This window comes from Eschrichtius robustus, chromosome 5 (genome assembly GCF_028021215.1).
Source record: "Eschrichtius robustus isolate mEscRob2 chromosome 5, mEscRob2.pri, whole genome shotgun sequence".
NCBI classification, from domain to species: Eukaryota; Metazoa; Chordata; class Mammalia; order Artiodactyla; family Eschrichtiidae; genus Eschrichtius; species Eschrichtius robustus.
Window position 1 is genome coordinate 9,028,645 of NC_090828.1, and position 19,188 is coordinate 9,047,832.

General features: G+C 37.0%; 1 protein-coding gene across 3 annotated transcripts in view; it reads right to left on the bottom strand.

Moving 5' to 3' along the window:
• Nucleotides 1–19,188, bottom strand: part of CAB39 (calcium binding protein 39) — an 87,464-nt gene that overhangs the window by 42,621 nt on the left and 25,655 nt on the right. For all 3 annotated transcript variants that reach the window (XM_068544253.1, XM_068544254.1, XM_068544255.1), the window contains exon 2: nucleotides 8,685–8,840. In XM_068544253.1, the coding sequence (XP_068400354.1) occupies nucleotides 8,685–8,798 (114 nt within the window). In that variant the 5' untranslated portion in view covers nucleotides 8,799–8,840. The remainder of the gene's footprint in view (nucleotides 1–8,684; nucleotides 8,841–19,188) is intronic.

Genomic DNA, 19,188 nt, shown 5'->3' on the forward strand with positions numbered 1-19,188 from the left:
ATTTAATCCATTTTTTTTACTGTATTGTTTGTTTTCTTTTTGAGAGTTCTTCACATATTCTCGATGTAATCTTTTATCAAATATATGCTTTGTAAAAATTTTCCTCAGTCTGTGGCTTGTCTTTTCACGCTTTCAACAGTGTCTTCTGAAGAGTTGAAGGTTTTAGTGTTGGTGAATTCCATTTTATTATTTTTTTCTTTTATTGAGTATGCTTTTGGTGTCATATCTAAGAATTCTTTGCCTATCCCAAGGTCATGAAGATTTTTCTCCTGTTCTCTAGAAGCTTTATAATTTTAGGTTTTACATTTAGTTGTGTGATCCATTTTGAATCAATTTTTGTATATGGTATGAGGCATGGGTCCAACATATTTTTTGCACATGTGGCTATCAAATTGTTTCAGCACCAATTGTTGAAACTACTGTCCTTTCTCCACTGAATTGCGTTCTCACCTTTGTCAAAAATTTTCCATACATGTGTAGGTTTCCTTCTGGATTCTCTATTCTGTTCTACTGATCTATTTGTCTATCTAATATGTCTTTATGTTGATATCACACTGCTTTGATTACTCCAGCTTTATAATTCTTGAAATCAGATGGTGCGAACCCTCCAACTTTTTGTTCCAAGTTATTTTATTCTAGGTCTTTTGCATTTCCATATAAATTTTAGAACCAACTTGTCAATTTCTATTAAAAAGTCTGCTGGGATTACAATGAAGTTATAAATCATTTGGGAGGGAACTGACATTTTAACAATATTGAGTCTTCCAACCCATGAATAAGGTGTATCTCTCGCTTACTTAGGTCTTTCATCTCTTAGCAATATTTTGTAGTTTTTAGTGTGCAGGTCTTTCATTTCTTTCGTCAGAGTATCTCTAAGTGTTTCATATTTTTTGATGCTATTCCAAATGATACTCTTAAATTTCAACTTTGGTTTTGTCATTGCTACTATAGAGAAATACAATGGCTCTTTGTATATCAATATTATAACCTGTAACCTTGCTAAACTCATACAGTAGCTCAACTACCTTTTTTGTAGATTCCTTCAGCATTTCTGAGTAGGTGATCATGTCATCAATACAGTTTTTACTTCTTTCTTTCCATGCCTTTTATTTCTTTTTCTTGCCTGACTGCATAGTCTGCAATCTCCAAGTACAAAGTTGAATAGAAGAGGTGAAAGTGGACATCCCTGTCTTATTCATGATCTTAGAGATAAATGAAATGAGCCTTTCACCATTACCTATAATGCTACCCGTAGGGGTTCTTTTAAACATCTTTATTGGAGTATAATTGCTTTACAATGGTGTGTTAGTTTCTGCTTTATAACAAGTGAATCAGCTATACATATACATATATCCCCATATCACCTCCATCTTGCATCTTCCTCCCACCCTCCCTATCCCATCCCTCTAGGTGGTCACAAAGCCCAGAGCTGAACTCCCTGTGCTATGCACCTACTTCCCACTAGCTATTTTACATTTGGTAGTGTATGTATGTCCATGCCACTCTCTCACTTCGTCCCAGCTTACCCTTCCCACTCCCCCTGTCCTCAAGTCCATTCTCTACCCATAGGGTTTTTATAGATGCCCTTTACTAGGTCAAGGAAGTTCTCTTCTATCTTAGTTTGCAGAGTTTTTATCAGGAATGCTAAAATTTGGTTTAGAATTTTTGCATCTTTGTTCATGAGGGATATTAGTCTATCGTTTTCTTGTAATGTCTTTGATTTGGGTATCAGGATAATCGTGGACTCATATAGAATGAGTTAAGAACTATTCCTTCCTTTTAAATTTTCTGGAAAAGTTTGTGTAGAAATTGTGTTATATTTCCCCTTCAATGTTTGGTAGAAATCTCTAGTGAAGGCATCTGTGCCTAGATTTTCCTTTGTGGGAAGATTATTAACTAAATTTTGAATTACTTTAATAGATACAGGGCTATTAAGGTTATCTATTTTTTTCTTGAGTTGAGCTTGAGCCATTTGTGTCTTTCAAGGAATTTGCCTATTTCATCTAAGTTGTCAAATTTGTTGGCAAATAGTTGTTCATAATATTTCCTTATTACCCTTTTAATACCTGTAGAATCTGTAGTGATGTCAGCTCTCTTATTCCAGATATTGGTCAGCTCTCTTATTCCACTCTCTTATTCTCTTATTCTAGATATTCCAGATATTTTTCTCCTGATGAGTCTTAGCTAGATTTTATCAATTTTATTCAACTTCTGATAGAACCAGTTTTGGTTTTATTGTTTTCTCTGGCTTTTATTTAACTAACTTCTGCGTTGACCTTTATTTATGTCCTTTCTCCTTACTTTGTAATTTGCTCTTCTTTTTCTACTTTCTTAAGGTAGAAGCTGAGACCTTTCTTCTTTTCCATCATATGCATTTAGTGCTATAAAATTTCTGAGTAATGCTTTAGCAACATCTCACTAGCTCTGATATGTTTTTATTCCACTCAAATAACTTTGATCCATGAGTTATTTATAAGTATGATATTTAGTTTCCAAATATTTTGGAATATTTCCAAGGCTCTTTCTGTTATTGATGTCTAATTTAATTCCGTTGTGATCACAGGTATACGTCACATACATTTAGCCTTTTACTAGCTGATTTTCTGCCTACTTCTTCTATCAGTCATTGAGATTGGGGTACTGAAATCTCCAATTATAATTGTGGATTTGACCGTTTCATCTTCTAGTTGTATCAGTTTTTGCTTTGTTTTATTTTGCTTTATTTTAAAGCTGTTATTAGGTGCATAAACATTTAAGATTGTTATATACCTTGGATTAACTAACCCCTATTTTATCATGAAATAACTATCCTGGATAATATTCTTTGCTCTGAAATCTATTTTTGTCTGATATTAATAGAGCCCCTCCAGTTTTCTTTTGACAAGTGTTAACATGGTATATCTTTCTCCATCCTTTTACTTGGAACCTAATTGTGTCATTGTCTTTAAAGTGCATTTCTTGTAGGTACATATAGTTAGGATTTTTTCTCTTTTTTTTTTAACCATTTTTTAAAATCGAAATATAGTTCATTTACAATGTTGTGTTAGTTTCAGGTGTAGAGCAAAGTGATTCAGTTTTATATATATATATATAATATTCTTTTTCAGATTCTTTTCCATTATAGGTTATTATAAGATATTGAATACAGTTCCCTGTGCTATACAGTAGGTCCCTGTTGTTTATCTGTTTTATATATAGTAATGTGTGTATGTTAATCCCAAACTCCTAATTTATCCCTGCTATACCCCCTTTGGTACCCATAAATTTGTTTTGTATGTTTGTGAGTCTATTTCTGTTTTGTAAATAAGTTCATTTATATCATTTTTTTTTTTAGATTCCACATAAGTGATATACATATGATATTTGTCTTTCTCTGTCTGACTTACTTCGCTGAATAGGATAATCTCTAGGTCCATCCAGATAGAACTTTTTTGTCCAACCTGACAATCTCTGCCTTTTAATTGGGGTATTCAGACCATCTATACTTAATGTGATTATTGATATGGTACATTTGAGTTTATCATCTTGCTATTTGTTTTCCATTTGTTCCATCTGTTTCCTTAATGCCATTTTCCCCTCTTTTTCTGCCTTCTTTTGGTTTAATCAAATATTTTTAGTGATTATGTTGTATCTTCTCCTTTGGTATCTCATCTGTTTAGACCCTAGTACAGAGCTATACTTTTATCTGCACTGCATTTTATCAGTTACAATCATGTCCTTCCTCCAACTCCTGCCCCACTACCCCCAGCTAATTGACCCTTCTTTGGTGCCTGATTTAGTCACCTATAGCGTTTTCTATCCTTCTCCAATTTTTATCAGTCACAAGCTCTGCTAATTAAACCTTTTAATTCTCCTCAGATAAATCAGTGACAATAAATGTTATTAAAAGTTTAAAGTTGGGGACAGTATCCTGCAACAGATCACCAAAACCCTGCCTAGGTGCTCAGAGTTATCCACTAATCAGATCCACTGGGTATAATTATTCATCCAATCATGAAAAGTGTCCACTAAGCATCCTGAACTACAGGGGAAGATAATTAATAAACACAAAACTATATGGAAGATACTAGGACCAACAGGGTAGATCTCTTGAGAAGGGTCATTTATCTCACTATTTCTGTGGGTGGTAGCACTACAAGGGAATGTGATACTTGGCCACCATCATAAAATTCAGAAGATACCTGGCTGGGATACCCTCTTATTGGTCATAAACTCAACATACAAATTATTACAACACTCTCAGTAATACATGTTTTATCCTATTCAGTAGAAATTAAGAGTTTAGAAGAGTTACAAGTTGACAGAACTATGTTAACTCTGTATTCCATTTTCAATAAATAAAAAATAATTATTGAGCTGTCTTTGGAAGGCTTATGTTCTAACAGAGGGAAGAACTAGTAAAAAAAAAAAAAAAAAAAATCATTAAGTATATTAAAGATGTTACGTGATACACACGAAAACCAGAGCAAGACCGGGGGAACAGGAATGCCGGGGACTAGGCTGCATTTTAAATAGGGGGTTGGGTGAAAAGTGACATTTAAGCTAAGACTTGAAGGAAATAAGGGAGTTAGCCAAGCAGAGAGTTGGGGAAAGAACATTCTAGGTAAAGGGAACAGCCCAATGCAAAAGCCATAAGGCAGGAGTGTGACTGAAGTACACGAGGAAAAGCAAGCCAATGTGGGGGGAATACTAGGTGAAGGGACCATTGAGGTCACGGGCCTGACTGACCAAGGCAAGGGTGGGCATTTATTTTTTGGCAAAAGCACCAGACAGGAAATATTTTAAGCTTTATAGGCCACATAAAGTCTCTGTTGCATAATCTTCTTTGCTTTTTAAACCAACCTTTTAGAAATGTAAAAACCATTCTTAGCTCATGAGCCTTACAAAAACAGGCCTAGGCAGGATTTGACCTGTAGAACTTAGTTCAGCCTTTGTAAGGATTCTGACTTTTACTCTAAGGGAAATATTATTTGACTCACGTTTTGAAAGAATCACTATGGCTGTGGAAAGGCAAGAGAGACCAGTTAGAAGAACACTGCAGTAATCCAGAGCAAAGATAATGGTAGCTCAGACCCAGGTGGTGACTAAGAAGATGGGGTGAAGTGGTCATTAGAGTCTGGCTTTTTAACACCCCCCCCCCCCCCGCAATAAAGTGGATGTATTTGCTCATGAATTGGATCTGGGAAGTGTGAAAGGAGTCATGGATGACTCAAGACTTTTGGTCTGAACAACTAGAAGGATGGCATATCATTAACCATGATCGGAAAGACTGTGAGTGGATGTGTGAAATGTGTGTTTTCGCTTCAAAACAAAGTAGAATTCAGAGTCCTTAAATTCCAGCATAACTTTGTAGCTACTTTATTTAACTCTTCCAGAACTTCAGAATCATTTTTTGCCAAGGTACAAAAAGATCCTGCTGTGATTTGAATGGAACTGCTTTAAGCTTAAAAATTAATTTGATAAGAAATGGCATCTTAACTATATTCCATCCAATAACATGGACGAAGTATTCTTTTGTACCTCTGAATAAGGTTTTATAGTTCTCTTCATATAGGTTCTGCGTACTTCCTGATGAAAGTATTCCCAGACACCTTATTTTTTTGTTGTTGCTACTGTAAATAAAATACTTTTTTTAAAAAAATTACAATTTCTAGATCGTTTTGATGGTATTTAGGGAAGCTATGAATTTTGTATTTAGCTGCCCTAGTGAACTCTCATTTTCACACTGATTCTCTTGTGTTTTGTAAAGATATATGAATATCTCAACATTGTAATTTCCCCTCTTTGTTTGAAATAGCTGTGTTTTTTATTTCTAAACCGTTCCTTTATGCGTTGCCTAGAATTTCCAGAACAACTCTAGATAACAAGTCATAGCAAGCACCCTGGTTTTAATGGGGCTACATTCAAGTTTTCAGTCTTAAGTATGATGACAAAGTTGTTTTTCATGGTTTTTAATTTAGAGGTTATATTTTCATCTTTCCATTGTTTTCAGGTCTCATTCCCTCTTCACCATTTGCATTAGTGCTATTTCCTTCTGAATGCTTGATAAGACAGTGAAATCAGAAAGTTCAGGGTTTTCCTCCTTATTTCTAATCTATTTCAGGATAAGTAATTTGCACTGATTGCTCTTCAATCTTCAGAGCTGTCCCCTTCCCTTGAAAGAAAATTTATTTTTCATAAATTCAACTAATTTTCTTTGCTTTATTTAGCAGGAGGTCTATTCTTGCTTAGGTTTAGAGCAGGAATTCTCAACCTCTGTGTTACCGAAAAAGGTTCCCTGAGACCCTTTCAAGGAGTCCATGAGGTCACAACTGTTTTCATATCAATGTAAACACATAATTTGCCTTTTTCCACTGTTGCCATTTGCACTGATGGTGTTGACCTCTAGCCTGAGTCAAGGCAGTGACAACAAACTGTAGTAGTTATCGTAGTTTTCATCATCACGCACTCAGCTTAAAAAAACTGTTTCACTTAAGAGTGTCATGAGAAAGCAGGAAAAAAATTCACTTTATTAAATTTTGACCTCTGAGTATCCATACAACTTGGTGTGATAAACAGGAGGTACACATAAAGCACCTTCTGCCCCTTACTGAAATATGACTGCTTGTCTTGAAGAAAAGTACTTGTATGATAATGTTTGAGCTATGAGCTGAACAAACTATTTTCTTTATGGAACATCACTTTTCCTCGAAAGAAAAACTGACAAATTATTCAGGCTTGTATATTTGGCAGACATTTTCTCAAAAATAAACAAAGTGAACCTGTCTCCTTAAGGAAAACAACCAACAAACAGTATTTGTTGCCAGATTTGAATTTTGAAATTTGAATACAACATAAGTAAGTTTGACCACTTTCCAAAACTTACACTTTTCTGATGAGATCACAGTGGTGATATTTTAAAATGTGAATTTTTGATATTGAATAATGTGTCAATGTTTTGGAAGATGTATGTAACTCAGTGATCCAATATTTTCTAAATGACCAGTGCATGTTACAAAGTCATGCATGGATAAAGGACCTTTTCAAAGTACAGAGTACGAAAAGTTCATTTATACAGTTTGAGTCTATTACAACCAAGAAACTATCAACTGTTGAATTTTGCTGTGGTATTAAAAAATATTCAAAATTATGTGAAAGGCTATTAAAATACTCATCTCTTTTCCAATTATGCATCTGTATAAGGCCAGATTTTCTTTATATACTTCAACCAAAATAACATAACAGCCATCTTTAAAAGAAGTTAGTTTCATCATATTATTAACATTTATCTACATCTCTTACTAAGGTATGCAAGAAACCGTCTAGAATTTCCATGGAAGATCTACAGTAAAGTTGAATTATAGAAAATTTCACTAACTGTAGATTGCTTCCAATGACAGAAAGATATAACTAATAGCCTATAATTACAAATCTTAATCCCATGTGTGTGAAATTCCTTTCTTTATAAGAATACAGGTAAACCACAGTCTTAGACTTAAAGAGATGGTAGAAATTAAGCAGTTTAAGTGTCAACTCAAAACAAAAAACAACCTGCTAAAATAAAAGATAGGATGGAAAAAATCCTGTTCCAATCAAACACTCATCCAGTGAATCATCAGGCATCCAGCCCATGGGAGACAGGTACTGTGGAGGGCACAGGTGGGCCAGAAATGACACATGGGTCAAAGAGCTCAAGGTCTAGTAAGGAAGACAAAAATACGACACAAATAAAATCATGTTGAAGATGGCAGCACTCCTGCCATTTCCAAAGGAGGTGGCCAAATGGTAGATTCATTTTAGAGGGTAAGGGTAAGGCCAAGAGAGGGAGTATTCTGGGTAGCCGTATGGGAAAAAGAAATGAATTGGGTGGTTCTGAAAAATGAATGGGGGCTGAGGGGAAAATGGTGCAGGGGTGAAAACAAGACAAAGACAGTATGGCTGATTGTTTGCTATTAATTGCTTTCAATGAACAGAGACAAGCTGAGATTGTTAGAGCATACAGAAAAAGGGAGAAAGGGGTTGAAATTCACCTAGAGAAGCACAGGCCAGGTCACAAAGGGTCTTGTGTGCTATGTGAGAAGGCTGAACTGAAGGTTTAAAGCAGGGGAGATATTTCAGAAAGAGCCCTAAAGAGGCTATTGCTAAGGTCCATAAGAAAGGTCATGAGAATTTTCGTGAAGTAGGAATGGAAGTCAGGATCAATTCATAAACCCCTTAGGAAGTAGGTGTTCATAGTATTTATTGAAAGATGATTTTTTTGGGGGGAGGGGGGACAGATTGGTATGAAAGTCAGGTTTTGGACTATGGTGACTGTGTAGAAGAAGATACTTGTCATGGATACAGAGAACACAAAAAGAAAATCAGGAAGGTTATCTCCCTAAGAGGACTACCAGTGGAAACACTGATTTCAGAAATGAGATAAACTACATCAACAATGCAAAAAAAAACCCCGAAATTTAAATAAACCATTTGAAAACCTCAAATGAAAAACTGAGAAAAAAGTTAAAAATATATTTGTTAGATGGTAGTACAGGAGAAAACACGTGGTGTTTAAGCACCAGCAAATGCCACTTTAGGACTAAATTTTAAAAACCCCAAATAAACCCAAATTGGGATTTACTGATTTTTAGAAATCACCTCATAACTTGTCTTACATTTGCTCCTAATCAAAAGATTAAAAATATAAAATAAAGCCAAATACATACCTTTTCTGCTTTTTTGTCAGAAATGTCCTGCTTTTCCAGCACGGCCATGCTCTCCTTCAAGTTCTTCACGATGTCTGCAGGGGATTTGTGCGATTTTCCAAATGGGAACGGCATGGCGGCAGCGACCGGCGCCTCACTGCGCTCTGCCTGCTTCACCTGGGGACACAGCACAGGGTACAAGTGAGAAAAAGTGAGGTGGATAGAAGACATACTTTCTAAACCCTAATCTGAGAAGAAAAACAGTGTGAGAAAGTTACTTTACATCGCTTTCAAAATCAGTACTAGGAAACCCACAAATATATGAGAAATGATAATAAAATTACAGAACACTTTGTACTTCTCAAAAACCTTTTCAATCCCCCCCGCTCTCCTAACCACCCATTTGAGGAGGAACATGATGGTGCTGATGATGGAGGGCAACTAGCACTGCCAGGCCCCCTATTAAGCAATTGAATCCATCACCTATGGGATCTTTTCAAACAATTCCCCGAGGACATTATTCTACTCCCATTTACAGGGAAGAAACTGCCTCAAGGTACTCAGGGGTAAAACCAGCTCAGGTCTGTCTTGAGCCAAAGCGTCCTTCCTTAATCACCACACTATACCTCCAATTAATAGATATCTCTATTTTACAGTTGAGGAAACTGAGGTAAAAAGTTAGGTAAGGAGCTTAGCCAAAAAGCACTAGCAACAGACCCACTCTCTAGGTCTCTCCAGATGCGCCTGTTCCAGTGTTCATGCTGATGCTGCTTCCTCCTAAGCAACCCTACTTTGGTTTGGTTTTTTTCCCCCATCAACATAAAATATCTCTGTTGAATAGCATCGTAACACTTCCTTTGACCTATGCCTAAGACTTCACTGGAAGAAAGTATTGGAATGTTTTTTCTCTAAAGTATGAGATACAGTGAACTGCATATCTGTTTACAAATAAACATTTAGGGGAAAAGAACGTGCAAATGAATGCTAACAAGAAGCTTACAACTAAATCATGAACAAGTATGTTATTTCTTGACATGTTTTGATATGATCCGTTTTGACCAATCTCTATACCCAAATATCACCTGTATAGTTCACCTTTATAAGTCAGCTTATAAATCCTCTTTTGATCACATTAAAACCACATCTTCATTAACCAAAGTGAAATGTCCTCAAACACAGCTTCTAAATTTACTTCTAAATATTTTTTCTACGACAAGAAGTTTGGATCAACTACAGGTGGCTGTTATATTTTCTCTCTGATTACCTGGCAAGATGGGACCCAAATTCTGGATCATTCTTTTCCATTACTTTTTTCTTTTTATTTATTTTTTAAAATTATCTTATTTTATTTTTTTGAAGAAGGGTAGGGGGCAGTGCAGCCTGCTTCTCTATAAACAGAGTGGATTCACACTCATGATAAGTCCTATGAAAATATAATCTTCCCTATTTGTACTCCACAAATAATAGCAGTGATGCTACAAGTCAATGCTGGGTAAAGGGTGGGAATGTTTAATGGTATTCTGCAGGAAATGTTAGGGTGCCATACAACAGAGATATTTTCAGCTCTGGCTCAATGGTGGAAGAAGTGACTTTCCAGGGCAAAGGGGGTTTTAAAAAGTCCTACCACACACCAAATAGTGGTCATAGCAAAAAGAGTACAGCTGCAGAATAGAATACATATATAAAATGCTTTTGTGAGGGAAAGGGGAAGCATGACACAATCATTCCCTCTTAATTAATACACTAGGCAGCCAAGATTCTGCAGAACATATAAACTAATAAAACTATACTTTGAGGAAATACAGTTAGTAACAAGTCCCCAAAACGAGAAGTGGACACTCGTCAGCGGGCTCCAATCCAATCCCAATGCTGAAGCTGTTCATGACATGCTTCTCTTTTCTCTCTGCCCTCCCCGCCCCTCATACACACGCTTTAAATATTCTTTTGATTTATGGTTTAAAAAATACAGCTAAGTATAATTAAAAAGTAAAAGAATAAATAAGGACTATATAAATAACTTTATTATAAAATGTATAAATAAAAACTATACCATATAGTTCTTACTTTAAAGCCTGAGTGCAATAATTAAACAAATCCTTTCATTTCTTTCATTTACGTCCTCAAATCCACCAATTCTTAATCAACACAACTAAGATTTGGGGGGTCAAAAACAAGGAAATAATAGTCCTTAAAACTTCTGCATTAGAATTTGTTTCTTATGTCTAAGTTTGCTTTGCACTAAGCTTATGCTAATGTATGCCACTCAGTGTTCCAACTTTTTAAATAATTAATTGAAAACATAGAAAAGTTTAAAATTCATGAATGGCTGCTAAGTGATGACCAAGTAGGTAGCCAATACATGTGCCTAGAACACTGCTAAAAGGCTGAGAAATGCTTTGAGAAATAAAAGTTTTAATAAACATGTTAGATTAATATGCACAGAGCTACTAAGTATTTATCGTGTTACTGACTTTAAGAAAACAAAAGCAGCTATTGAGGCAAATGTCACGAATAATATGGTGAAATCATGGATGTGTCATATAAGCATGTTCATTAAAGATGGGGAGAAAGATCCCAAAACAATTTATCAAAAGAGGGAGTACCTCTGGGGAGCAGGAAGAGAGTGGGGGACTGGTATTTTTTCTTACAAGCCCTTTTTGTAACTATTTGCGTCCTTCAATTTCACATGTATAATTTGATAAACATAAAACTAAGTGGACAGAAATCAATAAATAATATAAAACAATCTATCCTTAATACATAAAAAGTACTGTTCATAAAACATTTCCATGGAAGGCTGAATGACACAGAAAATTAAGGCTGCCAATTTACTAATCTTACTCATCTCCAAAGTCAGAGCCAATAAAACCAGCAAACTTTGATCATGATCTGTAAGTAAGAAAGCTATTTAATGGTACACACACGTGCATGTGCACACACACACACACACACACACAGCTAAAAAAAATACGGATGACTAACCTAGATTTCATGAATCACTAACTAATTTCAGAGACAATAAAGAACAACCTGAAATCCACATGAACAACCACATACAAACTTAGTTTAAGGGTTGAGCATGAAGCTTCAGTCTCCTTACTTCAGTCCTTACAAGCAATAGAAGTGAATCTCTTCACAGAACGACTCATGACCTTCCAACAGTGCTCAAATGACAGCAAAGGCACCACTGCGAGTGAACTCTCCAGCCCACGCGGCTTTCTCCTAGGAGTGGAGACGGTGCCTTGAAAGGGGCCTGGTCCACCATCGAGCAGAACTATTCACAGGGTTCTGTGTCCTTGAAGGACGTGAAACACCCAGGCACATGTCCGAGTTTTGGAACTGACAATCCCGAGAATATGGAGATGCCAAAGCTGGAAGTAGCAATGGTTAAACAAGGGATAAGACGGTTACAAGACACCTTTCACCTGCCTGACTCTCATTTCCCACCTTCTTCCTTTGTCATAAGTGTTTGAGAGAATTCTAGGGAACAATAACAGCAAGAGTTCACTGAGTAAGGCCCTTCAATAACTTTTCACTGCCCTTATGGTAAAATCCAAATTCCCTACCATAGCTTTACCCACCTGCAACTCGCACAGCCCACAGAGGCTCGCACAGAGGTCCAGCCACACTGAGGTCCTTTCTGTTCCCTAAACATGCCAACTACCTCTAAGCCAGAGTACCACAGACTTGCAAATACGGTAAAAATCTTAATTTTTAAATCTAGATGGATATATGGGTTTTCATTGTCACTCAACTATTCTGTACGTTCAAATTTTTTCTTAAACTGTGTTTTGCCTAAACTATGTTTCAGACAACTAGAGTTCATGAAGGAAATGGACAAAAATACATACTATAATTGAAAAAATTCATTTAGTTTTCAAATACTAATTTCCCCATCCCTTCAAAAAAAAATTGGTTCATAATAAACCTCAGTAGGATTCCCTGGGCTGAGTCAAAACTACTAACGCCATTGGCAGAAAGCCAGCCATTGTTAGCATTATAGAGGGCTGTGGAAACCCATACCTACCGTCTCTCAAACTGGGGGTAAGCTTGCTCCTGATGGGTAATTAGTGGTGTATGCCTGAATCCCAAAGGTAAAGAAGAGTTAGAGGGGAAATTTAACTTGAAAATTGGGAGGAGGGAGGACAGGGGTGGGGAATAATTTAGCATGCTTTTAAACTAAAATTAATATTTATGAAATAACATGCTAAATCTGCATGAAAGGAATTTGCATGAACATTTAGCACTGTTACACCCCTTAGGTGTCACGCATTTGTTTTTCTGTCTTTCCAAATGCCCTTTCTTTCTGCCTTTAGCTCAATGACTCATCTTTATTCCAATGCTGATGTCCTTTAAGGTTCTACCTTGGCTGTCTTCTTACCCTATATTCTCTGAGTGATCTCATCTACCCACGTTTTCAACAATCTGAAATCTACCTCCAGCCCCGACCAGTCAGCCTACATTTCTAACCGCTGCTCCGATAGATGTCCTCAAGGCAACTCAAACCTCATCCCCAAGTCCTGCTTGTTTTTCTAAATTCCCCTTCACAGTGAATGGATCCATTGTTCACCCAATCACATAACCTGGTCACCATAGCAGACTCTTTCCACTCATTAACTCTTCCATATAATCAGTTCACAATTTCAGTAAATTCTGTTTTCTAAATCTCTCTATCCCTACAGACATCAAGTGTAGACCCTCTATTCTCCACAAAGGGCAGTGGTTGTCAACGGGGCCAATATCACCCCTAGGAGATGTTCTTGAAAATTTGGTTGTCACGATGAGTGGGACATTTACTGACCCACTGAAATCACTTTAAAAAGGTGGGTGGGGTTGCTTTTTGTGCCACTGTTCACATAAGCGTAGTCCTTAGCTAGCCTCTATATCCTTGGGGTAGGCAGGAGAGGGCTAGGCTGGGAGTCAGAATAACTGAAGTTTTTCTATCTACTCCTGCATCTATGTCCATCACTGAGTGTTAGAAACTTCCAGCTTTTAAAAAATGGTTATACTATTCATCATGCAAAATTCAAACGTTAAAGGACGACTCAAGGTAGAAAGTGAAAATCACCTGCAAAGCCTATAGGGACAGCTAGTATTAACAGTTTGATATATATTTTTCTTCTTATTTCTTGCTCTATATTTGTGGTCTTTTGCATGGGGACTCTACTCTTTTCTCTAAAACAGATGGAGACCAGATGATAGCAGAAATGGTCACCTCCATCTCACAAAGCACAAAAACTTCAAGTCACTGGTCTGTTAGGTTAATACTCCTCCCAGTACAAAGCTCCATACCAAGAAACTGCTGGAGAACATACAGAACACCCACTGGGAAACTAGAAGGGTAACACCATTAGTTAGGACTGTTAGGCACTGGCCTTCTTAGGCAATCTGACTGCTTTGGGCTCGTGCAACATACCCCTAACCCCTAAATGCAGCTAACTCTAGTCACCTATATACTGATAAATACTGAAAAGTAGTCAAATGGTCCATAAGCCACTAATTAGGACATTCATTCATTCAAGTACCAACTGTGCACTCACTATGTGCCACAAACTTAAGGCACCAAGAGTGTCTGCTCTCAAGAAGACAACATTCTGGCATGTATGGATGTGGGTGTATATGTCTTAAGATAATACAGAAAAGCTCCTGAATGACACCACATTCCTAGACAGTTGAGTTCACAGGACTCTGTGCTAACATATATGTTAGATCTGACTCATAAAATTGGTGGTCAAATGCAAAAACTGCAAACAAAAAACCCCACATACAATAATAAGACTGTTGTAGAGGACTATCAAGGTGCTTAATTAAGCAGTCATGGAAAGTGTGAAATGTAGTAAACATCTGAACCCATGTTTTAGATAGCTGGCTCTGAGACCTAATCCCCTGCTTCTAGGGTTAATGTTACTTGACTCAGATAAATATTAAATGTCTACAACATGCCAGATCTTGTGTTAGGTGCTAGACTACCCATATAGTAAGGTAGGGCAATTATATAAGGCACAGTAGTTAATTACATGGGCTTTAAAGATAACCCGGGTTCAAATCCTGGCTTCACCATGCCTTAGCTGACTTAGACTTTTCTAAGCCCCCTTTCCTCATCTCTAAAATGGGAGAAACAATAGCGACCTAACAACTTGGTGTAAGAATTGCATGTGTTTCAAGTGTTTAGAACAGCATCTGCATATGGTAAAATCTGAATAAACAGCAGTTAAGCATAATTACATGGGTTTTTTTTTTCTTCTAAAATCTGATTCATGACTACTGTTTCCAGAGCCAAAACGGGTTTTAAAAAAGGTATCCACACGGACTGTATAGCAATATAAAATGAGTGATCTTATCCTTTTAAAACCTGCATCTAAAAGTTTTGATTCAGGTTTTGGAAGGATAGGCGACATGCCCTTCTAAGGTGCAAATAAGATGCAATGACTCAGGCTCCATTAAAATAAACCATGGATATAGCTTTAAGAAGCAGCTGGACCTTTGGTTAACTACCAAAGCGACCATATACATAGCTCATCATCAACTATGTCAAAACCAAAATTAAGTGTTCAAGAGCATACAAGACGACCTGTAAAGTGTGCTTTGCAATTAATATATCTTGATCAGACTTTCAGGGGCCAATGATGTGCAACACTGGATACTATGCAAGAGTCAGACTGACATTTTTTTATAGCCTAGATGGTAAATCAGATGGTCGCCATGGTGGTAACAGCAGCAGTATTTTAAATAATGTAAGATCTCTCCTACAGCACTACACTTCACAGTTTACAAAGCCCCGTCACTTCTCTGTTTAATCCCTCCCCCAGTGACCTCTCACTTCATTCAGAATAAAATCCACACTCCTGACCAAGGCCTGCAAGGCTCCTTGTGATCTACTGCTCTCTGTCCTCATCTCTTACACTCTAGGCTTTAGCCACACTGTCTGGCTTGACGTTCCTGGGCCCGGCCTAAGTACATTCCCCATACTGTTCATGGAGAGTTCTTCGCTCAGATCACCATGGCTCTCTCCCTCATTTTACTCACAGGGCCTTCCCTGACCAATGTTTCCAAAAGAGCACCTTTCCCCTAATCTCGTCTCCTTATCCTGCTTTATTGCTCCTCCAGTACTTGTTACCATTACCTGACATTATATGTCTCAGGAAAAGGACTCTGTTTGTTTCACTCATTCGTTGTTGTATACCCAGACACTGGAACAGTGTCTAGAACACACTTGTAGAATATCTGTAGAATGAGCAAACTATCTTTTGATTCTCAAGGAAAGAGTAGAACTCTTTTGATTCTTCATTACTAAGTTTTATTTTTTTTCTGTTCTATAGATAAGTAAACTAAGACACAAAAATACTGAATAATTTGTTCAAACACCATGAAGCTAGTTAGGAAAGTGGAAGAGAAAGGACTTCCAAGGTTTTGACTCCAACTCTTAACGCACCATCTATCAGATTAACCAGTGTCTTTCATATGACAATGAATATGTTCACTATGTATCAGGAGACTTAAAAATGCTTCTCTCTTAAACCTGCTTCTCTTAAGATTTATGTACCAAGATGGCAGCTGAATCATTACTTAAGACAGTTGAAAAAAAGGGAAAAAGCCCCAGGAAATATAACTGAACACTGTGAACTCATTTAAAAATCAATTCTTCTGAAGATTTCTACTGACGTGAAAAAATGCCCACAATTCCTTTTAACTGAAAACACTTTAGATACAAAGGTGCATATACATATTTATATGTACCATATATACATAGGGGTGTATATATGTATATAAAATAGTCATGTGTTCTATATATGCAAACACATATGTTGACTAAGAAAAAAAATCAGAGGTTAATAACGGGTAGTGAGAATGTGTGTTCTATATCAAATTTTTCTTAATGTTAAATATTTACAATGTACATGTACAGTTTTTTCCTGATTACAAAAGTGCTATTAAAAAAAATTAGTACAAGATCATTCCCAATAAAAGGAACCAGGGCTCCATGAAGGAGCAGGAAAATATATAAGACGAGCCGAGCCTAGGGCATGTTACCTCAGAAAGCAAAGATGGATGAGGTCCTGCCAAAAAAGACACAGGAGCCAATCTGAAAGGCTCCCACAGGCCTAAGACGGTACAATTTTGGCATAAAAAAGAAAAATTATTGCAATGAATTGACATGCAAATTAAAATTTGCATATATAATATATAAATTATGTATTTAATAGTAGTACAAGTAACTATAATACAGTTAATATAAAACATTAAAACCCATGAAGGGCTTCCCTGGTGGCACAGTGGTTGAGAATCTGCCTGCTAATGCAGGGGACACGGGTTCGAGCCCTGGTCTGGGAGGATCCCACATGCCGCGGAGCAGCTAGGCCCGTGGGCCACAACTACTGAGCCTGCGCGTCTGAAGCCTGTGCTCTGCAACAAGAGAGGCCACGATAGTGAGAGGCCCGCGCACCGCAATGAAGAGTGGCCCCCGCCTGCCGCAACTAGAGGAAGCCCTCGCACAGAAACGAAGACCCAACACAACCAAATAAATAAATAAATAAAAATGAAAGGTGCTAATAATTTTATTTAAAAAAAAAACCCATGAAAATTATAATACTAAAAAAGAAAATTCGTTGGTCACCTTAGAGTTTGTGAGAACAACTCAATACCCCCAAAACTGGTAAATAAAAGAAAGGGAATGGCACATTTATCCTGTCTTTACTGCGTAGCCTGTATTTGAGGGTAACCAAATAGTTGAAAGGGAAAGTTCTTTATAGAAGATTCACAAAGTTAATAAATGTAGAAAGAAAAGTAGAAAATTATCATTTTGTAATCCTTGATGAAATAAGGGATCTAGGCAACAATTATCAACAGCCATTAAAATCATAGGTGAAAGGTTGATGGAGAACTTCATAGTAGATACGTTGGAGCTGATAACTTGGAACACTGATTTATCATTAAAAATAGGAAAATCAGACATCAATGTGTCTCATGATAGGATGCAGTAGGAAGTACAAAGGTCCGTCTATAAAAATATTTGATCTCTTTTCCTCCACTTAAAAAAAAACTGAACCTAATCAAGTTCCTAGACCTATCAGTCTATAGGAAACACAGGGGATGAAGGAACAAGTTAAACATCACATGGAATCACCCAGTCAAACCCAGAACAAGGGCCCCTCGACAAGACGAATATTGGGTTTCTGCAGCAAATCAAACAGCATTAGCAGAGCAGGGGGGCAGGAAAGGCAGTGGAGAATGTTAAGTAATAAAAGAAACTCACTAGACATAGTCAAATGTGTGGCTCTTCTCTGGAGCCTGACTCAAATAAACCAACTATACAAAAGATACATGGGCAAGTCAGGAAAATTATACTGGGTAGGATAATTAAGAAATTACTGTTAATTTTGTTAGGTATTATAATATAGTAGATATGTAAAAAATATCCTTATCAATTAGACATACATACTGAAATACAGGTGATTTGGGATTTGCTTCAAAATACTACAGTACCACCCCTCCCTAACAGTAAGGTGGTGGGAATAGATGAAACAAGGTGAGCAAAATATTAGTAACTGTTGGAGCTAGAACTTCATTATACTAGAGTATTTGACATACTTGAACATTTTCATAATTTTTAAAAATCAGTAATAGAGAACATTTTTTACTCTAAAGAATTGTTATGTTTCTTGTAATTGGTATGTCCATTGTGCTTTGCTTTTGCTTTTTTCCCCTTTATTTGCCTAAACGGTTAAAGTTAAATTTATGTATAACTGCAAAGTGATCGCCTTAAACCATGTTTCTGACATAAAAACAACCCTTTCTCCTCTATAGTCTCACAGCTCTTAACTGTTCCAATGTATACGTGTTGTCATTTTGTCCACTGTAATTCAATAAATAAACTTATCTGCTGATGGCACAGAAAAAGAATATCTAAAGAGGAAAACAGGTACACAGGCAATGCCTTCAACAGCTGACTTACAGTGCCCCTCCCTGAAATTCGTGGAAAACTACAGCAATGCCAGCATGAGTATCCCCGCCTTGGGAATGCCCCCCTTCTCTGCTTGTCCACAATCCTGCCCGTATCTAATTCCACTTATAAATAACAGCTCCTCCATGAAGACCCCCACAGTAACCTTCCTCCTCACACTCCTGAGCTTTCAAAATCTTGATTACAGTGTGCTTTTATTATTTACATATGTATCACCCTCAATGAGTCAGGAAGCCCCAAAACTGAATGTGGCAAAACTGAATACCAGCCGACATGTTACATGCTCGTAACGTTTGGCATATTGCTTTGCATAAGACTCCAGACACATGTATTGACTGGAAGTGAAAAACAGTTCTCAAAACAAAAAAGGCCACAGAAACAATTGATACATAAACAACCAGGAGTTAACCAGAGAGTTTTAATCTGAAACCCAGCCAGAACAGGGTTCGGGGCCACCACCTAGACGGTGTTGGAGGATAAGTGAGCAGGAAATCTAGGTAAGCACCTGTAATCCAGCTATTGCTATGTACAAAGTTGGACCCACACCTGCTCACTTAACTGTTC